Source organism: Misgurnus anguillicaudatus, unplaced genomic scaffold (assembly GCF_027580225.2).
Source record: "Misgurnus anguillicaudatus unplaced genomic scaffold, ASM2758022v2 HiC_scaffold_32, whole genome shotgun sequence".
NCBI classification, from domain to species: domain Eukaryota; kingdom Metazoa; phylum Chordata; class Actinopteri; order Cypriniformes; family Cobitidae; genus Misgurnus; species Misgurnus anguillicaudatus.
Genome location: NW_027395282.1, coordinates 2,752,200 through 2,772,944, shown reverse-complemented (window position 1 = coordinate 2,772,944; position 20,745 = coordinate 2,752,200). Strand labels below are relative to the sequence as shown.

The following is a 20,745-nucleotide window of genomic DNA, read 5'->3' as shown; positions in this document are numbered from 1 at the left end:
CAAACGTCAATAAAATGTCATATTTATTTTCAGGGTTCCTAACATTGGATAACTTTAATGTAACCTGTAATGAACTAAATATTTGTGCTGCGAGGGGGACAAAGATGACAGTGTGGTGCGAATACTCAAACATCAACATCACAACTGGGTTCTGGTTCAGTCAGAAACAGAGAACAAACTGGAGAAACAAAGATGAACCTGAAGATTTGACTTTAGATTCAGATTACTCAGGACGAGTGAGTCAAGAGATCACTAAAGATTACTCACGACTCTCAATAAATGATCTGATAGAGAGAGACAGTGGAGAATATCAGCTCATGATCATTATGAAGGATGGAGTTAAACATCTCAGCTCAGTCACAGTCAATCTAACAGTCACAGGTACATTTACATTCTCATCAGTCCAGTTAAACTCTTTTCATTTCTCATCTAATGTAAGGTTTTGATTATTTAGTTTTACAGGTGAAGATAAATCCTGAATCTACAGGACAGCGAGTAAAACTGAGCTGTGATTCCTCCTGCCCAAAAACATCTGAAAATTATTACTTCTGGTTCAAGAGTGGACAACATTTAACATATAACCAAAGCATATTTGTGTCATCCAGTGAAAAAACTGACAGTTATTCCTGCGTTAAGTCTGTTTCAGTTCCCTCTTCATCTGTGTGTGAGTCTGACATTAAAATGGAAGAACAAACTTGGCAGTTTTCTTGTTGATTGATATACAGTATGAGTGTGTTTGTAATTGATTGTGAATGTTACAGCAGTATTTTGTGACTTTTTCAGGTGTTTCTAACAGTAGCTGTAGGGATGTGATTTACACCTTTACAAGAGTTTGTGCTTTAGTGGGATCAACAGTAGATATTCACTCTTCATACTCACATCCCACTGGATATACAGTAGACAAAACATCCTGGGGTTACTTTCATCCTCCTGAGGGACTCCGAGATCTGCGTGAGGATCATCCGTTTTCTGGTCGTGTGGTGTTTGTGGGAAACACAATGAGAATTAATGACGTCAACACGAGTGACTCTGGAGAATATTACTTCAGGTTCATCACTAACACATCAAATGAAGTTATTGGTTCTCCTGGAGTCGATCTTACTGTTACAGGTAACTGCTCATAATAAACTCGCTGTAGTGCAGCACTCATAATGCTTCAGTATAATGAGTGCTGCACTACAGTAGACCTGTTTGAGTCGCGACTCACTCGGATCTTTAACCCGGATCTTTAAATTAACTCATGAGTCGCGAGTCTCTAGTGTCATTTACCCGGATCAGTTGAGTCCTACTACAATTCAATGTAAAACCATAAACAGCGCCACCAAACACACAAACCTCTTTCAACATTATTGATGAGACTTCGCTCGCACTACAGATTCACTCGTAACCGGGTGATCTGTGCGAGAACTGACCCGAGATTCTCACTCAGAGCCGGAAACATTGCAAACTCGAGAGACCCGCAGATCCGCGCGAGCCGCGAATTGACCCGAGATTCTCACTCAGAGCCGGAAACATTGCAAACTCGAGAGACCTGCATATCCGCGCGAACTGACCCGAGACTCTCACTCAGAGCCGGAAACATTGCAAACTCAAAAGATCTGCGAATCTGCGCTGACTCGAGAATCTTTCAACTCGTAACCGGCTGAACCGTAACCGGCTGATCAGCGCGAACTGTCTCTCCGCCTCTGGGGGCTGCATAAGCAGGACACTGTTTTTTTCTATATTATTATGCTATTATTATTAGGCCTATTTTTTTTAATGGTTGACCATACACACCAAACCTAAAACCTATAAGCATGTTATCTCAGAAGTGAAAGGCTTTTGTTGTGGATTTGCTTTTGAGGAGACTTCAGTCGCTCTATAGATCCACTAACCGGCTCTGGCTGATCCACGCGAATCAGCCGGTTAGTGGATCTGTAGAGCGAGTCCCATGGTCTTCGACAGGGACGGACTGGGACTAAAAAACAGCCCTGGACTTTGACTAGGCCCGGCCCAAAGCAATCGGAGTGCGGAAACTCGACAACAACAATAACGCCTGGCATGAGTGTCACAAGACTTTAATTGTGGCTCATGATACTATCCCATCCAAATTATAGCAATAGCACTGATGTTGACTAGATGTTGTGTTAAAAGCATATTATTCTAGATTAACTTGAATACTCACATGTAAATGGAGGTCTCAACACACTGCAGTCCCTCTGGCTGAACCAATACAAAACAGGTATCTGAAACACACAACATAGTACTGTATGAGTTATATGATAAATCACAAAGTAAAGAGGTTTTAATATACAGTTTAACTTGAATACTCACATATAAATGGAGGTTGAATACTCACCTAAAAAAACAATCCAGCAATGGAATTTTACTCAATGTTGGGGGATAAGGATTTTCTTCAACAGGTCGCTTTGTTCTGCAACTAAATAGTTCAGTTATTTTGTGACATTTAGCTGCTTCACTCTAAATTCCGCATAATTTTTTTTCTCTCGCCTTCTCAGCCCCACCCTTTTCTTTCTGCTTTTTACCCGCGGCCACGTTATGCATATTGTTTGTTTGTTTCTATGCTTCTATGTTCTACTTCTATCTAACGTCTTTGCTGTTGGTTTTTCTCGGTTTTTCTTCCTCCTCATACCACTTCTTCTCCTTACTTGGCGGCCACGGCCAGTGCAGCTGGCATCCAACTTAAAGGTGCATTACTGCCACCTACAGTACTGGAGTGTGAAACAGATTAGTGGGGGGGACAGGTAATGACTGCGTGCGTGGTGGGTGGTGGGCCGGCCCACCGGCCGTCCTGAGTACCGGCCGCTCTGTGATTCTCCAGATCACACAGATGGCCAGTCCGCCCCTGGTCTGCGAGTCTGCAATGTTTTCGGCTCTGAGAATCTCGAGTCGCGTGGATCAGACGGTTACAAGTGGGTCTGTACTGAGTTTCCTTGGCGATTTAGCAATACTGACTCAAGTGATTCAAGTGACTCACACAACCCGGATCACTTTAGTGAGTGACTCACAATAACCCGGATCCTTAAAAGGAGTCGAGTTTGCCAGGCCTACACTACAGAGAGTTTATAGCTCGAGTAGGAGTCTGATATCAACACGACTGTGATTAGAGGTTTAGGTAATGCTTTATTAACTTGGAAAAGTAGTTAATGTGAACTCTGTTATATCAAATCTCAGATACACATGTGAGAAGCAGCCCAGACCCTGTGATAGATGGAGAAAAAGTGATATTAAGCTGTTCAACTGAATGCACTCTGGATAACAAACATACTTACATCTGGTATAAGAATGGACAACAGGTAACAGATGGATTGACATTATTAAACAAGCTGTACCTGGACTCAATCAACAGTCAGGAGCTACAAGAGTATTCCTGTACTGTAAGAGGTAACACAACATCTCATCATACATCTGACTTTACTCTTACACTGTAAAAAGTAAACCGCTGGATCAACTTAAAAAATAACTTCAGTTGGTAATGCCTAAAAAATGAAGTTGTTTCTTATTGTGAAATTCAAGTGAAATTTTAAGTTGAACAAAACTAGTTTTAGTTACCAACCGAAGTTACTCTTTAAAGCTACAGTCGGCAACTCTGGAGGATTGAGATGATTTCGAATGTTTTCAATTTTTATGCCCCTCCCACACTACCACCAAGCAACCTCATATCGAGCTCGTCCTCAGCAGTGCATTTTTAAGCATACTTAGATTACTTACATAACACTCAGAAATACAATAAATGGTTGATAAAGCACAATTACCTGTCAAGAAGAAATATGACAAGCTCTGCATCCAGCTTGAACCCTTTAAAAGCTCATAGATCCCTCCACCTTTCAAATGCTGGTCCGATATTGATCCTAGTTTTATTACCGGCACGGTCGCTGTCTATCTTAATTTCCTTCTTTTCCTTGGTTGTTTTCTTTTCATTGGTCCTTCTTCTAGCTCTAGTTGTAAGCCAAGGAATCAGAAGTGTGTTAGTGAATGTTCTTGTCACGGTTAATCTGTGTCATGTCTTGTCTCTGTTCCGATTGTTATCACCTGGACATTCATTGATTAATTACCTGCCTCATCACACCTGTTTGTCATTTAGTCTGTGTGTATATATACCTCTGTCTTCTGTTTGCTCACTGCTGGATCATTGTCATTGTCACTACTTTCATGTCTGTTCCTGTTTCTTCTATTGGATGTTCCAGTGTTACCTGCCCGTTGTTTTATTCTCGTTCTGTTAATAAATGTTATTTATTTCATTGTGAACTCTGCACTTGCGTCCTAACTTCCTCACTCCTGCATCCCAGTCGTGACAGTTCTCTCCGCCATCACGCTGCGTTCAATATAAGGTGGATTCATGTGATATTAGGCTTGTTCGACTTCAAGCAGCGCCACAAGAACCGATCTTGCCGACTGCAACTTTAAGTAAATCCAACTTTTCACTTGTTACAGTGTAAATGATAAAATAGATAGTTTCAGTCCTTGATGCTGATTGGTTTTTGTTGTCAGCTATGACGTCATCGCTGAGCTACTTTCAGTCTCACTTTGCAGCACTCATAGCTGATCATTAATATTAAGTGAGATGCTACAAAATTACAGCTTCTGCAGGTTTCAAAGTCAGGTGTCGGTGTGCCGCGTTGTTTTGTGTATCATCATTACTGGGGAAACCCCTAAAAAAGAAGATGAGGAAACACAATCAAGGTGGAATTACTATTTTCTAACGCAAGCTGTACTTTAAATGTACTAACACAACCAAAAGTGAAAGTGTTTTAGCGCTGCCAGTGGCACTGAACGTCATAGCACATCACTCAGAACTTTTGAGTTATTTTGAAAATATGCACACAGCTGTCATGATGGTTATTTGCTGAGTAGCGCTGTGATAACGGCTGCAGTGAGACTGAAATCTGAGAATCACAGAAAAGTCAAATTCTGAATGTTCTGCCTTTCCTGAATATAACTGAGTTTGTGTCTTTTTTCAGATACAATGGACAAAACAAATGCTTAAATACATAAAACTGTATGATACTGATTAAAACAAGGCTTGGCTTTCTGAAGGTTTGCTACTATAATGTTTTAATAAAGCTTTTTTGTACCTGCCTTTCAGAGATATGACACACCCTGCACTTGTGGACTTCCTCAGAGTCGACACTTTGATGACATCATGTAGTGCAGACTTTAGGGACTCTTGCACACAAGGGCACACCAGAGTCGTATTTTGGAAAAGACTCGAGCGTCACGCCGAAAATAAGAAGAGAAGTTGCCCATCAGTGTGTCTGATGTAAATGAGCTTTTTTATTAAACTGTCACAGTCCCAGATTGTCTGCCAGCCTTTAAGCTCATTTACACCCTGCTTATTTTTAGACCCACATGAGTTGCATTGGAAAGTCTGAAAGGAAGTTTTTATCAGCTCAATTTAATACTTTTTAAAGGTTTTAAATGAATTACATTCATTTCTTAATAGTTTCTCCAAATACCAATTTAGAAAATATAAAACATATGCAGATTATTGGCTCAGTTTATTAGTAATGAAAGGAACAGGTTTATAAAAATATAAAACATAATCTGTCGTGTGAATCGAGTTGAGACTGTTTCTCAAGAATAAGAGCACTAGCAGTAAGAAGATGAAGATTAATGATTAGATTTTTTTCTGCTGGAGACATAAAAGATGAAGTAAAGATAAGAGACATCTTTTACAGGACTCAGCAATAATTAACAGCTATAAATTCACTTTTAATATAATAGTATGTAATAGTTGTCAAAATATGTAAAGTTCAAGCATGTTATGAAATGCTTTCCTTCTTCTTATGCTATAAAAAGTGTCAAAAAAGAGTTTCTTTAACATCCGCTTGAGTACGAGAAAATGAGATAATATCATTAAATGATCTACTACAACTTCAACTGCTCATAATAATGCTGTATTTATACATTTATAAGGACTAAATGTCACGACACGGGAGTGGAGGGAGGACACAAACGCAGAGTTCGGCAAATAAATAACATTTAATAATAAAATGGGGAAACAAAAACACGAGGAGTAACATGGTAGCAAAACACAGGAACATCCAAACGTGACACAGGAAACAGACAGGGTTGTAATGACAATCATCCGGCAATGAGTGTGACACAAACACTGGTATAAATACACAAAGACTAATGACACACAGGTGGAATGAATGATGTGATAATTAACAAGTGTCCAGGTGATGACAATATAGAACAGACACAAAACATGACACGGATCACCGTGACATAACCCCTCCCTCTACGAGTGGCTACCAGACACTCACATAAACACAAAACAAAAACAAAGTCTGGTAGCGAGAGTCCAAGGGAGGGGTGGAGGGCTTGGGGACCCTGGCGAAGCCGGCAGCCGCCGGGATGAGACCAACAGGACGGTTGGCCGGACTGCGCCAGGAGAACCGGAGTGATCGCTCCGAGAACCGAGGCAGACGAATTACCCCCCTCCTGGGAATCGTCGACGATCAGATGCCCCCGGAAATCTTCTCCCATCCCCTCGCGGAAACGGAGACCCTCGCTCGGTAGCCACCCCGGGGAAATGATCGGGCGTGGTCCGTTCCGGATCCCCCTGCGAGCAGGATGGTGGTCCTCCGAGGGACCGTCGACGACGACTCAACCGTTGGGGGACCGCCTGGGCCGATCCTCCTCCCGCAGGAGTGAGCGATCGCTCACGGTGGTCCCCAAGAGACATCGGGGCTGATGGGGAATGAACCCCGATGTCACTACTCCCCCTCGACGAAACTCCTGGGGGAGCCGCCCTCCGTGAACTCGCTGCGTCCAATAATGGCCGGATGATTCTGTCACGACACGGGAGTGGAGGGAGGACACAAACGCAGAGTTCGGCAAATAAATAACATTTAATAATAAAATGGGGAAACAAAAACACGAGGAGTAACATGGTAGCAAAACACAGGAACATCCAAACGTGACACAGGAAACAGACAGGGTTGTAATGACAATCATCCGGCAATGAGTGTGACACAAACACTGGTATAAATACACAAAGACTAATGACACACAGGTGGAATGAATGATGTGATAATTAACAAGTGTCCAGGTGATGACAATATAGAACAGACACAAAACATGACACGGATCACTGTGACACTAAAGTGATGCTATTGATCATAAGAGCTTTTACCATTTGTGTTTTATTTATCTTTTGTTAAACAATAATTAAATAACATTTTAAAAACTGAAAAAGGAAATTAAAAAGCCGTGTCATGAAGTGATGTTTATGTTGTGAATTTTACACTTGTTTTTGAGGTTGTCTCTGATATGATGTGTTTTGCTTACCAGTCTAATCTAGTATTAAACTGAAGCTGGTATAAACTGGTTTTCTGGGCAGAGATGTCTATCACACAGTCTCATCCTGTTTAAGTGGGTGGTTTGTGGCAAAGCCGATCAAGTTTTTATGCTGATTCAAGAACACGACACTGATTTTTGCAGCTGTGTTTCCTCTCCTAATCTTTAATCTGTGTCTTCAGAATTAAAAAAATATATTTGTGTTATGTATCTGTCGTCTGATTGGTCTGACTGCTCTTTCACAAGTGCTTCTGGGTTGGTAAAGTGCGCAAAGCCTGCTGCAGACAGCATCAAGGGGGCAAAGGGGGCGCTGATGAGCACACTTCAAAGTGTAAAAATGACAGATGTGAAACCCTACGAACTCGTAGACTAAGTGAGCACACACAGTTTACTAAATATGTTACTATCAGCTCCATTTAACATTTTTGTTAACAAGTTTTACAATTTCAGAGAAACAATTACATTCAGTTTCCCCAAAAGTTAAATGTAAGTATAAAAATGTGCAGATTATTTCTGTCTCAGTTTATTAGTAATGAAAGGAACAGGTTTATAAAAATATGAAACATAATCTGTCCTGTGAATGGAGTTGAGACTGTTGCTCAAGAATAAGAGCACTAGCAGTAAAAAGATGAAGATTAATGATTAGATTATTTTCTGCTGGAGACATAAAAGATGAAGTAAAGATAAGAGACATCTTTTACAGGCAGTGGTGTCTATATGCTTGTTGTATCTCACAGTAAGTTTGTTTCTGCAATATGAAAATGAGAGTTATGTGATTCCCATTACAAATCCAGACAATAACCAACTTACAACCTTCATTGCTGGTGTTTGTTAGTTCAGTTTGTTAGATCAGTCTGAATTGTAATCTAATGCTTTACCGTTTTTTCTTATGTAGTTTTTTAGTAAGATCACAAACTGAAGTTGCAGTAGTGTATAAATTACATTGTTTTAAATACATCCTATAAGGAATTTGCAAGCAAAGGATGATCTGAGAGGGGCTTGAAAATATTTTTCTGTACAAAGGGAGGCCGGTGGAACAAGATTTTTTTGTCTTATACAATGTTATGTTACGCAGTCCAAAATAAAATAAATCTGTTTTTATATGTCTAACTTAATTCTATATACTCAATATTACTGTTGTGCAATTCAAATGAAAACCCTTCAGGCAATGTTGGGGCATGTGGGGCTCCAGTTTCTTGGACTTTCTTTAGGGCCCCCAAAATGGTAAACACGTCACTGTTTACAGGACTCTCCAACAAATAACAGCTACACATAAAGATAACAATAGTTGTCAGATTATGTAAAATTCAAGCATGTTATGAAATGTTTTCCTTCTTCTTATGCTATGAAAAGTCTCAAAAAGTGAAGGAGAGTCTTTCTTTAACATCCGCTTGAGTACGATAATCAGATCATTAAATGATCTACCACAACTTCAGATATTGACACAACTTTACAAACCGGTTAAAGTCAGAGATCTCCACGAGCACGTATGTATACACATTTATATATATTTAATCTTTAAAATGTTACGAAAAACAAGCATGTTAGTTGTGTTTTATTTTACTGTAATACTGTAACTGTCTGATTAATTGAGCGTCACAATGATGTTTTGTTTTCTCTCAGGAATAAGAAAAGAGTTTTGGGTCTTATGTGACTTTCTACAAAACTACATCATGAACTTCAGACTCTCATCATTGATCCTGCTGTTACACATTCAAGGTATGAACACTTTTGAGTAGATGACAGTTTTGTGGTTGTTGGACATTTGGGAAAAGCATCAGTGTTGTTTACTGCATTAAGACAGTGATATAAGACAAGAGTCAGTACAAACTTTAATTATTCAAACAAGAAAATGTACAGCTGTCACCGGGGAAGTGCCCTTTCAAAAGTAAACTTTATTTTTACCTAAACAGTGCATATAAGTATCTCAAAGGTCCATATTAATACATCTGAGGTATGTAAATACTTATAAGGACATAATATTTCTGACAGTGTAAGTAGAGATAACAACACTGAAATAAAACTTGAATTGGTTAAACTATAAATGCATGAAATGGTAAATAATACAATGAACTGTTTCAAACGTGTATGAGATATTACCTGATAGTATAGAGAACAGAGAAAGAAAGAGAGACACCACTAGATACATCCATTTGTAATCGTATTGAAAAGCCTTCATGTAGTCGGAGCTGATGGTGTAGTGGGCAGCGCTCCAACATGTGGTGCTTTCGCACTTTTGGTGACCCAAGTTTGATTCTTAGCTCGTGGTCATTTGCTGATCTCATACCCCTCTCTCCTCCCTGTACTTTCCTGTCCTCCCCTAACCTCACTATTGAATAAAGACAAAACTGGCCAAAAAAATCTAACAAATAAAATCCTTCATGTAAACACCTAAATCAATACGATTGAGGTTGATCGGATGCAAATTTGTATCGTATTGAAGTGGTTGATGTTCTTACACATGTGTACTCTGCTAGTCTAGTAAGTTATCGTTCAAGTTTACTGTTAAGCATTCAAGTAGTTCCTGTCATAGTTTTGTGTTGTCTTATTCTGTTTATCATCTGTCTTTGTTGGTGCCTTTAGGTGTTTTAGGCACCAACTGGGTTTTCTTTTGTACCCAATAAACCTTGTACTGTATATCTGTACATGCAAAGCCTGCATCTGAGTCTCTCTCTCTCTCTCTCTCTCTCTCTCTCTCTCTCTTTCTCTCTCTCTCTCAGAGTAATACATTCCTATATTTTCTCTTCTATCAGTGATTACTGGTTGTGATTTATATCAGCAACTAATTTGGAGAGTAATGTAATGACTTAGATAACGCTGTTGGGTCAGTTTCCCAGACAGGGTTTAGATTAATCCAGGACTAGGCTTTAGTTATATTAAGACATTTAAGTAACTTTTACAAACATACCTTACACACAAAAATACTGGTGTGCATCTTGAGATCAAACATTGGCACCGATAAGTTGATAGATAGTTAGTAACATTTTACAATAAAGTTGAATTTGTTAATATTATTAATACATCAGCTAACTTGAGATCAAGTAGGTTAGATTAAAAAGAAAAACTCATAAATAAACTCAGGTTTATTCAAATTAATTTACATCATTGATCTCTAGTGCAGGATTTTACATTAAATTTACATTATACTGTGTTACGAATGTCAATAATATTTTATATTTATTTTCAGGGTCCCTAACATTGAATAATTTTAATGTAACCTGTAATAAACTGAATATTTGTGCTCTGAGGGGGAGATGGATGACAGTGAGGTGCGATTACTCAAACATCAACATCACAACTGGATTCTGGTTTAGTCAGAAACGGAGAACAAACTGGAGAAACAAAGATGAACCTGAAGATTTGACTTTAGATTCAGATTACTCAGGACGAGTGAAACAAGAGATCACTGAAGATTACTCAGAGCTCATAATACATGATGTGAAAGAGAGAGACAGTGGAGAATATCAGCTCATGATCATTATGAAGGATGGAGTTAAACATCTCAGCTCAGTCACAGTCAATCTAACAGTTTCAGGTACATTTACATTCTCATCAGTCCAGTTAAACTCTTTTCATTTCTCATCTAATGTAAGGTTTTCATTATTTAGGTTTACAGGTGAAGATGAATCCTGAATCTACAGATGGACAAGTAAAACTGAGCTGTGTTTCCTCCTGCCCAAAAACATCTGCATTTTTTTACCACTGGCACAAGAATGGACAATATTTACCAAGAAACCAAAGCATATTTGTGTCATCCAGTGGAAACACTGACAGTTATTCCTGCATTGAGTCTGTTTCATCACCCTCTTCATCTGTGTGTGAGTCTGACATTTACAAAATATTTAAATTAAAATGGAAGAACAAACTTTGCAGTTTTCTTGTTGATTCATATACAGTATGAGTGTGTTTGTAATTGATTGTGAATGTTACAGCAGTATTTTGTGACTCTTTCAGGTCTTTCTAACAGTAGCTGTTGGGGTGTGACTTACACCTCTAGAAGAGTTTGTGCTTTAGTGGGATCAACAGTAAATATTCACTCTTCATACTCACATCCCACTGGACATACAGTAAAGGAAACATTCTGGTATTACCGTTATCGTAGGGAACTCAGAGATCTACATGAGGTTCATCAGTTTTCTGGTCGTGTGGAGTTTGTGGGAAACACACTGAGAATCAAAGACGTCAACAGGAATGACACTGGGGAATATCGATTCTTCATCATCACTAACACATCAGATAAAGTTTCTGGTTCTCCTGGAGTCACTCTTACTGTTACAGGTAACTGCTCATAATAAACTCTCTGTAAAGCTGCTTTCACTGATCAGATTTGTGAATATATTTATGCTACAGATTTAGGGTCCTTACAATTTTTTAAAACTTTTGTTAAACGATAAGTAGATTACATTTTAAATATTAAGATGCCAATGCTATCAATCATTTGAGTTAATCATCTGAAATGTCATCTCGTCTGAACACTGTATGATGTTTATGTTGTGAATGTTACATGTTACATTAAAGTTGTCCATTGTGAAAATAATATAATGTGTTTTGTACTGCATATATGATCCTGCTGTATCTGAATGGCTTCATTAGTTGGACTATGCAGTTTACCAGCTTGCAAGAATGGTTGATCGGATGCTGGTAAATAGTGTAAATATGTTGGTCAAGCAGTCAGACCAGCAGCAAACCAGCACTTACCAGTCTAATCCAGTATTAAAACTGAAGCTGGTATAAACTGGTTTTATGAGTTGTTACACGTTCTCTCTAAGTGTGCGATTTATGACAAATTTGAAAAGTTGATCAAGACTTTATGTTGATGTTGAGGACACTCATCACAGAAGTCTTCAGATTTAAAACAAATACACTAATCAACATTTGACGTTGATCAAAAAAGTTAATCAAAGTTGGTTTTAGACAAAAAGGTTTTGATCCACTTCAAATGTTGACTGTATATTTATGTTGCACTCGTGTGTTTGACAGATGCTTTTATTTAAAGCAATCTAAGCTGCGTTCACATTATATATTTTATCTTTATGTGTGTGTTTTATCTGTATGTGTGTGTTTGACTGCATGACTTTGCCATTGTTCACATCATACTGAATTGAGCTGAATCAAACATTTCAGGCATAACTAAAAAAAGTAGTTGACGTGAACTTTGTTATATTAAATCTCAGATACACGAGTGAGAAGTAGTCCAAACCCGTTGATAGATGGAGAAAAAGTGATATTAAGCTGTTCAACCAGATGCACTCTGGATAGCAAACATACTTACATCTGGTATAAGAATGGACAACAGGTAACAGATGGATTGACATTATTAAACAAGCTGTACCTGGACTCAATCAACAGTGAGGAGCTACAAGAGTATTCCTGTACTGTAAGAGGTAACACAACATCTCATCATACATCTGATGAAATTATATAACAGATAGTTTCAGTCCTTGATGCTGATTCGTTTATTCACAGCTATGACATCATCACTGAGCTACTTTAGGTCTCATTGTGCAGCACTCAGCTGATCATTAATATTGTAGCAGTTATAGTTAAATGTCAAACTTTTAACTATATTTAACTATAACTAAATGTCAGACTGGTGGCTCTGCAGTTCACTGGGCGTGCTGCTCTGAATCAACAGACAACTTGGGTACGTTTAGCTTTAGCTCGGTTCTAGGGTGGCTCTGCGGTTCACTGGGCGCGCTGCTTTGTATCAACAGACAACTTGGATACGGCGGAGAGGATGTAGATGGGACTGCGAGATGATGCCCATAACAGACCCGTCAGCTCCTTTTCCTCTCCAGGGTTAGATCGACACCTAGATTGGTGGGACAGATGGCTAGGCGTCCTCTCCAACACAGGGTTTGCACACAACAGTTAGTTTGCGATTTCACATTTTCTCTACTTCCTTTATCTTCACTGTGATCTCTCCCACAGCACGTCAATACTGTACTCACAATCCCCTTCGTTGCTTGGACACACAGGCAGGGGGTAGAAAGGTAAGTCCACGACACACCTCACAGCGACTGGCTTGACCTAGGGGCGGTACGGGCGACAGAAGACACGGCACAGCACTGCAAATACTTCAGGTGCACACACGTCAATAATTCACACTCACCCACGGCAATCCACACTTCTTAGTGACAGATAAGGCCCATACCTCCACTCAGAGTCAAGAACTTCACTGGGGGGAGACGTTGCAATCGCTGCCACGGGCGGTGGTCTGGGTGTCACGGTTCCCCACACAATGGTCTGCGTGTCTTACACTCCTCTGGCTCACCCACCGGCTTCGTACTACACGGTGGGGCCACTACACAGCAACACACTCCACACAAAACAGCTTACTGTCCGTTACTTCAATGCCTCAGTGAATGTAAATATCTACTGTTTACTCACGGTCTGACACCATGTATCTCTCTTCCTCTGTGCTCGTTCGTCCTCTTCTCGCGGTTCCCCAAGCCGCTTAACTCCAGGAAACCTCCGCTCAGAATTGTACTTCGCTGTAGCCTTGAATGCACATGTACACACATAGGTAAGAATACACTTCTTAAATATAATTCGTCGTCCTCCAAACCTGTTTCAATGACTCGGTTCTTCTGTTCTTTTTACTCCACAGATCTTCTCTTCGAGTCCGTATCCTTGGCTTCGCCACATCAACCCACCACTTTGCCACAACATCCGCTCCAACATCCACCAGAAAAAAGGGAACAACAATGAGCGATGTCCTGTGTTTCACATGCTCTATTTATATGTCACAGGTTGGAGCGGACCCAGATGTTGTAAGTCACGCCCCTTCCTAGTTTCCACCTCGAGGAGGCCCCAAAGCCACCCCAATGACCAAACACACAGAGCATAAGTAAGGATAAAACAAGCTTTATTTAAATTATTTAAAATGGTTCGGGGAAATAGGGAAATATTAAAAAGGTCTCGTCTGTCTTCCAGGGGGAGAACGGGGCCAACGAAGACTTTTGGGCAGGGGTGAGTTTATCCACAGGGGGGAGGGGGGACGGAGCTCCTTCGTCCCTTCTTGTGACCCTTGGTCTTCCTCCTGTGATTATGTTGACCCGTGGCGCCCTTCTGTTCTTCCTGAAGGCAGAATAAAACATATAATGAATGTCCGATGAAACGGCTACCTGTTTCTCTGCTCTTTACCACTGGCTGATTAATGACCATTTCCTCCCTATGTCTCTGTCCAGGGCCTTCGAGTGGCATTTCTGTCCTGGTAGTTCCGAGAGGGGGCTGCTACCTGTGGCGTCGTAATCCTGGGGACAGGTACAGTACAAGGTGAGTATCTTAAATGATTTTACCACGTTCCTGACTGGTTCACTTCTTAAAGTCTGTTTCCTGGTTCCGACTGTACGAGGGGAGAAAGAACACAGGTCAGTATTTCACTGGTGTCTGGGCCTTCACCTTTCTTCGGGTCATGTGACTTGATCCAATCTCCCTGGTGGCTCGCAGCTGTGGGCAAATCAACACTGTACAGGTGACTAGGGCTTTAAGCACACTTTTGGAACTCGAGACAATGGACAAAGGTAGGTATTGCACAGGTAGCTGAGGCTCTATGGTCACTCTGGGGGCTCGTGGCAGTGCACAAAGGCAAGTATCTCACAGGTAACTGGGGCTCTATGGTCACTCTGGTGGCTAGGTTGCGGATTACTGGGACTTTTTACAGTGATCCTACAATTTCTCTATCGACAGCCGTTTCCCATCGACTACTCTTCACAGGCGGTGGACTTACGGTGACTGTGGTACAACACAGGAAGTAAAGAACCTACACACCGTCACGCCGAGCCGAACGCTTCCCTCTCCTCTCTTCCTCTTACAGTTCCAGAGATTGGGACAGGGACGCACCTTTGAAGAGGCTCAGCAACGGGTAAGGTTAACCCACACAGCTCTTTATAGCAGTACAACTTTCTTGTTGCATACAATGACACTTTTGATCACTACTCACAACAGTCTGGTTTTATCTGTCCAGTTCACCACCGTCTACACGAGACCAGGAAAATCCAAAAAGGGATCTATGCAGGACGTTTACATCTGGGTCTTCATACGGGAGCCGCGAAACAGCGTATATTGGAAGGGCACTTCACCAGCCTCGACGGCTCTTGTTTCCCACGACTCATCCAGTCTAGTGTGACTACAGACAACACAAACACAGCATCCCACTGCAGATTTCAAGTGTACACATGCACAGCAAAGACAAGGACTCACCCACGGCACTCCACACACTCTATGTGAAAATAAGGTCGAAGCCACAGTCTTCTGAGACTTGTCTGGGGACTCGTCGGGTGTTGTAGTAGGTGTAGAACCAGGTGTCAAACGTTGCTGTCGCGGCTGATTACGCCTCCCTGTATGAATGCTTCCCGGCTCACCCAACACTCTGCTCCGTGATGGGGCCGCTGACCTGTTCACCGGAGGCTCACAACACACGCTGTACCAGTACACTTTCCACAATGATGTTGTATATTATCCAATGTACTCACAGTTGATGATAATGCTCTCTCCTTATTTCTTCCTCCTTCTAGTGAGCCAAGTTCTCTTCACCCCTGACGTGTTTATCCATTGGAGATGGCCTTTAATGATACCTCCGGTGAGTTGCCTTCCAAACTGTTTACACAACACATCGATGATGCACATATGCTATTTTATTCAAAACCATCAATGCAAGTCAAGTATACTCAGCCCAGTGTTCCCTGTCTCTGTCTCTTGCTTCACCCAGCAAAATGGCAACCTCCACCGCTATCCAATGTGACTTCACCCAGACCTCCGCTTCTTCGCACCGAATCGGTTTGTAAGCACCCCGTTTGAATCTCTGAAGCTCTCCTTATGCTTCTCCGCCTCTCCTCATTATCCAATCCCCAATCGCCGCGTTTATCACTCGCACCTGTGTCCAATACGGCTTAATTTGCCTCCCGGCGTTTACTGGAAGTTCCAGTGTTTGTCCTTATTCGTCCGGGCGGAAACCACCTCCGGGCGGAACTGATCTTCCTCACTTTTAGTTCCGCCCATGAAATCGTCACCGTGTGACATATACTTCCTGCTTCCCTTGAACTGTCCAGTCAGCGTTCGTCACCTCAGCATGCACACCTGTCGCTGGTTTCCGCTGATTCCGTTGCCCGGGGTTACCCGGAAGTGCCGGTGTTTGGGTAAATCACTCCGGGCGGAACTTTTCTCCATAATCTTGGTTCCGCCCCGATAGTCACTCGTGACAATTACAGACCTTCGCTGGATTCCGGTTATGGCTGATTATTCTGTAACGGGGTTGCTTTAAGGAAAGCGAATGAGAAGTGAATCCATGTGCTAAAGGTTTTATTATAGTAAATCCCAAAAGGGCCAGCAAACAAATCCAGTAGGGCAATCCACAATCGTATCCAAAAAACAGGCAAAGTGTCAGGGCAGGCAGAGTACGATCACAAAATCCAGAAACAGGCACGGGTCAAAACAGGAACAGATACAGATAAACAGGTTAACAGGTAACAGAATCACAGGTAACAGGCTGGCTTACTAAGTAATATTCAGCAGGGAACTGGTGTACAGGAAGTGGCTTTATACAAACAGACAGGAAGTGTGAAGTGAAACATGGCATGATGAATATCAAAATAAAAGCCGGAACAGAACAGGATGTCAAAATAAAAGTCCAAAACACAAAACACAACCAGAACACATAACAAACCATTACACTCTCATACCTGCATTCAGGTGATCTATCTGATAGATTTACTGTATTGATTTTAACATCATGAGTCTTTGTCATTTAAGGTAAAGAGTAAATTTATGTTCTGAATTTTCTTGGGTTTGTCATTCTTGAGAATCAATGGACAAAACCAATGAAACAATTGACAGAAACAATGAAGAAATGGACAAAGCCACTGAAGCAGTAGTGTACAGTTCAGTGTTTGTTCCTCTGTTGGTGTTTCTGTCTCAGTTTCTCATTATAGGAGCTGTATGGATCTGGTAAGTAAAAATATCAAGTAAAACTCAAAACTGCTTAACATACAGTGAATATTCTGATATGAATTCAGATTGTAAGAGTGTGAATTTTGACCCTACAGGTTTTTCATCAGAATGAATAAATTGAACTCTAAAAACAAAACTGATGACAAAGAAATAGAGGTGAGAAAATCTGTATATCTGTATGTTAAATACACTAATGGTCAGATTTTATAACATTATCTCTTTCTGTAGGCCAGTTTAGACTGATCCAACAACAAACTCCAACATTATAAAGTCTCATTTACTGATCCAACAACTGCCAACACAGGTTTCACACTGACCCAACAAACACATTTGTTGGTGTTTGTTGGATCAGTGTGAATTGGCCTTTAGTAATTTGTCATTGTCAGACTCCAGTGGTGTGCATGTCTGTGTGTAGATCAGCTGTCTGTCCATTAGAACTGCTGGAGTGATGTCACAACTCTCTTTATGACATCATCATCTAGCAACAGTCTCTCAGCAGTGACATCATTGATGTTATATAGAGTGACATATTAATAATAATTGAATAATTGAATGCTTAAATTAAGGCTGGTAATTTAATGCGTTAAAGGTGGGGTGCATGATCCCTGAAAGTCAATGTTGACATTTGAAATCACCTAAACAAACACGCTCCTACACCAATAAAATCTGGACCTTCTTTTGATAGACCCGCCCACAACTACGCAACCCAGGCAATGATGTTGGTTAGTAGACACGCCGCTTACTGCTGATTGGCTACAAGTGTGTCCCTTTTCTAAAGTGTTTTTCAAAAATCATGCAACACGCCTTTAATAAGATTTATTATTATGGGGGAAAATAAAGTGTTTTAACGCACCCAATCATGTCAGCATAGTCACAAAAGTTGATCATTTCATATGCTTTAAAAACATGTTTATATAACCTCAAATCACATAATTTTTTACAGTGTATGCAGGATTATTTTACATTTTGATTAATTAATTTAATTTCTGTATACTTTAAATTACAGTCTCCATGTACATATCAATATTTATGTGTGATTAATTAGATTAATTAATCAGCATGTAATTAATTATACATTAAAAAAATTATCGTTTGACAGACCTAGCTTTAATACATGAATTATTCATTAAACAATTTAATTTCTCATAACAGTCTTGTGTCAGTGTAGGTTAAACTGTAACAAAGTCTAAATCTTACAAAATCATTGTAATAGATCTATAAAACAATGAGATGATTGATAGATCAGAGTAGAAAAATGTGTTTTATTTTTATTATTTTTCACATTATTCAATTTATTAATTCAATTATATATACTAACTCTTACTAATTTTTATTATATATTCATTCATTTATTTTATCATTCAGTTTTCTTCTTTTTATTATATATTCAGATACATGGCTTCATTGATTATAATACCATCAGATAAAAAAGTAAAAACCTGACTTGCATGCTCTGCTAGAAATCTTATAATGGGTCAAAACAAACATCAAAATCAACAAAAAAATGGGTCTGGAAAAATTCTGTATAGAGGAATAAGCTATAATCACTTTCCATGAATTATTCAACTTCATCAGACATTAAAATACAAGACTCAGAGCTGTTATCATTATAAATTGAGGTGTCAATATTTGAGTCCAGTGTGTAATAGAAAAAAATAATTTATCACTTTAAATTGTTTTATTTTAATGAAACATTATATCTTTGTGATTTTTTTATACATATATAGTTTGTATTATATTCATTTAATTCTGTTCTTCATTACTTTTCTTAATGTTGTTTAATCTTATGTTGGCGCTTTTAATATGAGCCTCCAATGATCTCCATCTCAAAGTTTTTCCTAATGTCATGAGACAATATTTTACATGATATAATAATGAATCTGTCTCTAGTCAGAGGAAGACTGAGCATTGAAGCACAACTGAGATTATTTAATAAATGATTTTTAATTTTATTCATCAAAACTTCATCTCATCCCTTCTGTTTTTCTCCTTCATCTCTGTGTCTGTCTCATGGTTTATTTGAAGTATTAACTCACAAACAGAGTTGATATTTCAGCACAGATTTAGTCATTTTCTGATCGTGATTAATTGTATACAAAATAAAAGTCTTTTTTTGCATGGTTTTTGCAAGTGTGTGCACTGTGTGCAATTATTTTTATATATAAATACACACAGATGCATGTATGCATTTAAGAAAATGTACATATGTATATATATATATTTATATATACAGATGCATGAAAGTAAACAAGTTGATTTTTAAAACAAATTGAAACAATTTTAATGATTAAAATCTAAATTTAAAGATACCAGTGTGATTGCTAAAAGACACTGGCACTGACACTGTATTCCCCATTTGTGCAGGAGGCATAGCCCCCCCATATGTATATATAGTACTTTTTTTTCAAATTAAGCTACAGCTTTGGAAAAATGATATTCAGTTTACCCCAGGGACCAAACACCTGACAGCCTGTGATAAAAGAAACAGAGGAACTTGTAGTTACTGTATATAAAATTCATATTATTACAGTACACAGTCAGTGAGTAATCATTGAGCTTAAAGGGACAATATGCTACATTCACCACTAAAGGCCACTAAACAACAACAACAGCCACAGTTTAAATAACGCTGTGAAAGAGTGTGAAATGATAAGAGTTGAGGTCTTTACCTTCACTGTTGATAGAAATCAATCTGACCATACTCATAAATCATGTCCATGGATAATATAATAAAATAAAGTTTTTTAACCCACAGTTTGCACTCTTAGATCAGATGTGTTAAAAACAACACATTAGTGTTAGTTTAGAGACAACACAATAAATTCTCTGGATTCAAATAGTTTTGGATATACTGTATTGTTTTTGTACATTTTAAAGCAAAAATGTTATATATTGATTCTTTAAAGGATTAGTCCATTTTCTTAAAATAAAAATCCAGATAATTTACTCACCACCATGTCATCCAAAATGTTGATGTCTTTCTTTGTTCAGTCGAGAAGAAATTATGTTTTTTGAAGAAAACATTGCAGAATTTTTCTAATTTTAATGGACTTTAATAGAACCCAACATTTAATACTTAACTCAACACTTAACAGTTTTTTTCAACGGAGTTTCAAAGGACTATAAACGATCCCAAACAAGGCATAAGGGTCTTATCTAGCGAAACGATTGTCATTTTTGACAAGAAAAAAAAAAAATATATTCTTTTAAACCACAACTTTTCGTCAAGGTCCAGTCCAGCGCGATCTAACGTAAATGCGTAATGACGTAGGGAGGTCACGTGTTACATATCTAAAACGCACATTTGCGGACCATTTTAAACAATAAACTGCCACAAAGACATTAATTAGTATCAGTTTACATACAACAACGTAGGAACGGTCCTCTTTCTCAACACATGTAAACACTGGGGCGGAGATTCGCGTTCGTCCACTGTGACCTCTTGACGTCATGACGTATTGCGGTGACGTAGTGGGGTCAGCTGGCGCA

General features: G+C 39.3%; 2 protein-coding genes across 2 annotated transcripts in view; both read left to right on the top strand.

The window, feature by feature from the left end:
- The window catches only part of LOC141363091 (uncharacterized), a 218,808-nt gene extending 213,105 nt beyond the window's left edge, over nt 1-5,703 (top strand). The window contains exon 4 of the mRNA XM_073865630.1: nt 5,087-5,703. The gene's annotated coding sequence lies outside the window, so the exon portion shown is untranslated. The remainder of the gene's footprint in view (nt 1-5,086) is intronic.
- LOC129454156 (uncharacterized) overlaps nt 1-20,745 on the top strand; it is a 51,049-nt gene that overhangs the window by 4,075 nt on the left and 26,229 nt on the right. The window contains exons 3-5 of the mRNA XM_073865613.1: nt 34-381; nt 455-664; nt 784-1,110. Of these exons, the coding sequence (XP_073721714.1) occupies nt 34-381; nt 455-664; nt 784-1,110 (885 nt within the window). The remainder of the gene's footprint in view (nt 1-33; nt 382-454; nt 665-783; nt 1,111-20,745) is intronic.